This window comes from Merops nubicus, unplaced genomic scaffold (genome assembly GCF_000691845.1).
Source record: "Merops nubicus isolate BGI_N331 unplaced genomic scaffold, ASM69184v1 scaffold50569, whole genome shotgun sequence".
In the NCBI taxonomy this organism is placed as follows: domain Eukaryota; kingdom Metazoa; phylum Chordata; class Aves; order Coraciiformes; family Meropidae; genus Merops; species Merops nubicus.
Window position 1 is genome coordinate 1 of NW_008631297.1, and position 5,569 is coordinate 5,569.

Sequence of the window (5,569 nt, forward strand, 5' to 3'; positions counted from 1 at the left end):
GCAGCATCTGGCTCCTGCGGTTGTGTGCGGTTATCTTAGCCTGCAGTGAAATACAGGGCTCAGACCCCGGGAGGCCAGCGTGGCACGCTATAGAGCAGTAACAGAAGGAAGGAGGGGAAAGCCCAGACTGCTCAGCAGCGGTGCTTTGAGACGCCTGGAGCAGGCACCTCAGTGGGAGGAGTAATTAATACTGAACTGCTGTAAACAGCAAGTTAAAAAGTTGCCCTTGACTACTGCTTAAAAGTGCACTTTTCCCTGAAGAAATTTCAAAGCTTGACTCTCAAGTGCCATTTTGAAAATAGCCTACATGCTTTCTTTTCTGGATATTGGGTCATACTCATATGCTGGAATAGGACAGCTTGTGTTATCAAAACAGCAGTGTGTAACATATGAAAGCAGAATACTCCTCCTAAATATACCCATATTTTAGAACCTTACATTGAGCTTGTTTATTGAACCAAATTCCACATATTATTTTATCCCTCTCTCATTGTCAAAAATGTAATAAAACTCGGGGGGGAAAAATAGTTGCACATTTAGAATGAGTTTTGAAAGTGTGTGAAGCAGGATTTCATACAGACTTAATGCACATCCTAGTTTTATAAATATGTCATTTTAGTAAATTTTAAGGTTTTTTTAGAAAGTACTGTGAAGATTGTTTTTAATAGCATGCAGGCAACTGCCAGTATCAGCCTGATAAATTCTTTTTTTTAATCTGGTCTTTCTGTTTTGTTATTTTATGTTTAGGTGTTGATCAATGCATCCAGAAATTTCTGGATGTTGCAAGACAAACTGAATGCTTTTTTTTACAAAAAAGACTGCAACTGTCGGTTCAGAAACCAGAGCAAGTAATTAAAGAGGTATGTTTAAATTTGCTTACCTGTCCTGTGCTAGATTGGATAAGCTGTGGACTAGTACAGTTAATCAACTCGTTCACATTGATTTTGGGTGTCTCAGCCTGATGCTGCATCATCTGTGTTGGTAGAACTTGACTGTTAACATAGCTCTCACCTGGAGAAGCTGAATGTCCACTGCTCTGTGGAGCTGGAACACAGATGATCGTTTCCTTGGAAGACACAATCTAGATAGTAAAGTTTTGCTGGAGGTAATGATCTCTGAAATACGTGACACAGGGGAATGGAACTTGTCCATTCTGAGTGCTTTCCCTCTGTTTCAGTAGATGCTTTTCCATTATCAGTCCCCAGAAGATCAGCCTGAAAACTCAAGCTAAAAAAATCCCATACTCTTTATGTGAGGTGGTTATCCTTAAGAAAGCTGTCCATGTGCTAATACGCAGATTTTCACGCATAGGACGTTTCAGAACTAAGAAATGAACTGCAGAGAAAAGAGGCGTTAATTCAGAAGCATCTGGGCAAGCTGCGGCACTGGCAGCAGGTCCTGGAAGACATCAGCGTGCAGCACAAGAAGCCCGCGGAAGTGCCGCAGGGCCCCTTAGCTTACCTCGAACAAGCGTCTGCCAATATTCCTGCTCCAATGAAGCAAACATGATCTTCCATTTTGTATAGCTGAAGAGTCTCAACAGTGTGAAGCAGGGCTGTGATTTTCACTTTGTATGCTTTTTGTAAAATGTCATTTGTAATACAAATAGAAATAACGTAGACAATTAAGCAAAATAAATTAGTTTGGTGTTTGGGTTTTTTTGTGTTTGTTTTGTTTTGTTTTGTTTTGTTTTGTTTTGTTTTGTTTTCCCTCAAAAATAGAGATTGGTTTTATGTTTCAGTGGAAAAGATGCAGAGTAGCTATTTGGGATGTTCTCTGTCAAAACTGTGCTTTCCAGAACACATCCTGTTCTTTCTAGAAAGCGTGGCCTTAGCTCTGCCCTAATGCTTACCTTTACTGGTATGGTGAAAATACTTACAAAGATTACTGTTTGGGTGTACTGGAAGATTGAAGTATTTTGTGACCAGTGATTATCTGTAAATACCACTGTAGAAGCACCCTTAGAATTGCCTGTATCTAGGCCAGATCAAGAGTGTGCTTCTGTTGAAGTGAGTTGTCTATCTCCACTGGACTTCTCACCTCACAAAGGGGTCTCAGGACATACAAATTTGATGGTTACAGGACGAAATGAAACTGTGAAATGCATACCCCTGGGGGTATATAGTGCAGACCCAGTGTTACTGGTGCCCTGTTGGTCAGGCTAGTGTTAGAGGTGGTCCAACATACCTACCCCCAAAATAAAGACTACTCATGGTGGATGTTGAGTCATCAGCACTGTTCAAACTAGAAGAATTAGCTTCTACTGGGGTATGCTATTTTGTAATCTAAACGTAGCTCAAAAAAAGATTCTGGAGGTAGAAGTAGCAAAGAAGTTCTGTTGCCTGTGTTCCTAGGCAACAACCTTAATTCATCCATTTAGCCAGGAAAGCCACTTTCTAGGCTACCTTTTTGGGGACAGAGTTAACTTATTAGAATACTGTAACCCTGGAAATTAGAACTAGTAATTGTGTATTGAACTTTCTAGTGTGCTTTAGAAGATTTTGGGGCAGAGTGGCAGAAAGCCAACAAAAAACTCAGCCCTATACATTTGTGATCCTCTGAGATACCAAGGCACTCCTTAGTGCTTACTGTACAACATTTTGTTCCCTTGATTACATGTATAAAAAGTGTCTTTTTGCCCAATCTGATGCCAAAGTCGCCTTCCAAACCAAGCAGTTCATCTTGGAAAAAATGCTAAACAGCTGGGATGGGAGTATTGGCCTGTGGAAGCACTGCCCTTAGTACCGCCTCTTGACCAGCAGTGAGCACAGGGGCTGGTCTGCAGTTGGTGCAGCCCTGGCTGGCTGTTAGATACAGGCAGAGGCTGGGCTGGGGCTGTGCCGCTTCACACGAAAACTTGTTATGTAGTCTGGCCTGGCTTTTTGAAAATAGGGATTCAAATCACACAGCAGTTGAACTATCCCATCTTCACACACAAAGCTGCTGGTTGCACAACTCCCTGCTTTTTATGTTTGTTGACGAACTACCCGAGGATTAATTTCTTCATGGGTGTCTTTCCTCCTAGTAATGCGGTAGCGGGTGGGATCTGATGAATGCAGTCATTCACTCACTTGGCATGTAGGTGGGAGTAATACTGAGATAAAATGTGCAAGTACACAATTCCCATAAATATGGGACTCTTGGAGTGTATCAAGCTGACTCACACTTCAGCGTAACAGCATTATTTTGAAAAACAGAAATTGATGATTTACAGGCAAGTTTTAATGTTCATATTCATATATCACCCTAATCTAGCAGGCTGATCAATGTATTGAAGTGCAGCAGGGGCATTATACTGCAATGGTGACTATACAAAACAGTTTATTAAGCAAATCAGAAGGTACTTCTAAACCAGCCTGCTATAAACATGCTATTCTTAGAGGTATACTGCATGCTGTACAGTTTAAAGTAAGTTTAACAAAACTGTATTAAAACCTTTAAAATTTATATTATTATACGCAGAAATGATTTTAAACAGCTGATGAAGCAAATGTATAAACCTATAGAAATCACCTGTGGAAGTAAGATCTGTTATCAGCTGGGGCAGACTATCAGGGTGCCTCAGAGACCAGACCACGTATTTATTGTAACTTGAGGGGTACAGCCTCCCAATTAAAAAGTCTCTTCACATAGTCGTACCTGGAATTCTGCTTTTTCTTCATTTTTTACAGGTGGTGTTAAAAAATGCATTCTTTTGAAACTCATGCTTGTAACTCCAGAGTCATTAGATAGGAGAGAGTGCAGCTGTTCCTTGTTATTTACTTGGAAATTACTTTTTTTTTTTCCTACATCACATACTGGATTATCATTCCTTAAAAGAGAACAGGAGCAGCTTTTCTAGAAATTCTAAAAATCATAGGAACAGTTTAGAATGAAAAATATTTAGTAAACCATTCTTGATGCTGAGGGTCTTGGTTTTGGTCATCTTTGGTTTGTGGTGGTTCATTGTCATGTGTCCTGCGCAAACAAATAAGAATTAGCATCACTGCTTACAACCTTACAAATATTTAATACATTTTCTCCTGGAAAAACTCATGATCCTGTGAAGAGGTCTGTGCTCACATCAACTGGATGAGGCATTTTTTAACATTTCTATTAATTTAAGTTAGCTTATATTATAGCAAAAAAAGATTTGAAAGAGTGAGTAGCAGTCTAGCTAGCCTCAGTCTCCCTGTGTCCTTCCCTTTCAAACACAAATCTTGATTTGCCTTGGCAGTTTTCTGGCATGACACGGAACGCTCTTCTCTTTTAAGATGCAGGAATTGCCAAACTGGATCCAGGCCTGTGTCCAGGATTGTTGTCTCTGCCATCAGTCAGCACCATCTGCCTGCAAGGATAGAGCTCCAGCACACAATTTACAGGATAGCTAATCTCCACTAGGAGATAGGTGAGAAGGCTGGCTTTTGTCCTGAGGTATAGTGCTAGGCTGGGCTTTTTAAATACTTACTATTAGGACTGTATAAAGTTATCTAGATATATTTTTAGCTATTTCTTGAAGAGATAGTTCAGTCATGTTTATAAAACATGAAACACAGTTTAAACAGTAACTCATAAATTTGAAGAAAAATTCAAGCTTTTCAGAGAAAAAATGTCAAACTATGAAGTTTTAGTTGAGTATCTGCTAAATGATTTTTAGGTCTCTAAACAGTTTGCCAAATTATTAGCCTGGATTCATTCAAATATCTCCTAAAATTAAAAAATGCCATCTACATCTACCGAGTGCAAAGTGAGGAAACAAAAGTAACAAAGAAAACACATCCTTAAGAGAACTACTGATACCTGCCTCAAGTTTTAAACAGCTACAGTTCACTGGTAACTATATTTTTAGTTAAATTCTTGCAACTCCTCTCTGTTTTGTACCAGGAGGGGCTGCAAGCATACGCTCTGATGGGCAGCAATTAAAACTTATTGCTGCAGTGAAGTTCTGGTTCTGTCTGCAGAGAATTGCACACATGGAGTTCACTGCACGACAGAAATGTTACGTCACTATTTCCAAGTGACTACTGTGGTTGAATTGCCTACGAGACTGCATACTGGCTCATTTATCATCTTACATGTCACTGCAAAACGGACAAATACCTTGTGGCAGCGCTGCTGTCTGAGGACTGTGTCGATGGAGAGCCCACCCGGAGGCAGCCAGGACTCCGGTCCAAGCTTGTAGATTTTGTTATTTGAGGAGCACTTCTTTTTGATCTCAAGTCACAGCTCAAAAAGCTCTTTGCATAGGAAGCTAAATTTGGAACACTGACAACACGACTGGGCACCTCAACCGTTTTCTTCTGCTTTTTATTATAACAGAGAACTTGGTTACGCACACGTTTTTTTAAAAAAGAACCAACAAACTTTACACAATAAAACCTCAACAATATCTCATTCCCAGATATCTTGTGGGGAGCACCCAAAAATTAAGATTCCTGTCTTTTTCTATAGGCATTTAAAATAAAATTCTCAGGGTATGCTGTGAGGATCCATGGGTTAGGTAGTTCAATGAAAGCACCTTGTGCATTTGACCTTGAGATTTTTAGATACATCAAAGCTGATAGCTTTGTGGAGCTCAGTTAGGTGCTTA

At 39.9% G+C, this 5,569-nt stretch overlaps 1 protein-coding gene across 1 annotated transcript; it reads left to right on the forward strand.

Moving 5' to 3' along the window:
* Positions 1-747: 747 nt before the first annotated feature.
* MED28 (mediator complex subunit 28) lies at positions 748-1,509 on the forward strand (the record flags this gene model as incomplete). The annotated part of the gene is made up of 2 exons (XM_008947505.1): positions 748-860; positions 1,312-1,509. Coding segments are annotated over 2 exons (311 nt in total), but the record flags the coding sequence as incomplete, so codon positions are not given.
* Positions 1,510-5,569: the final 4,060 nt, after the last annotated feature.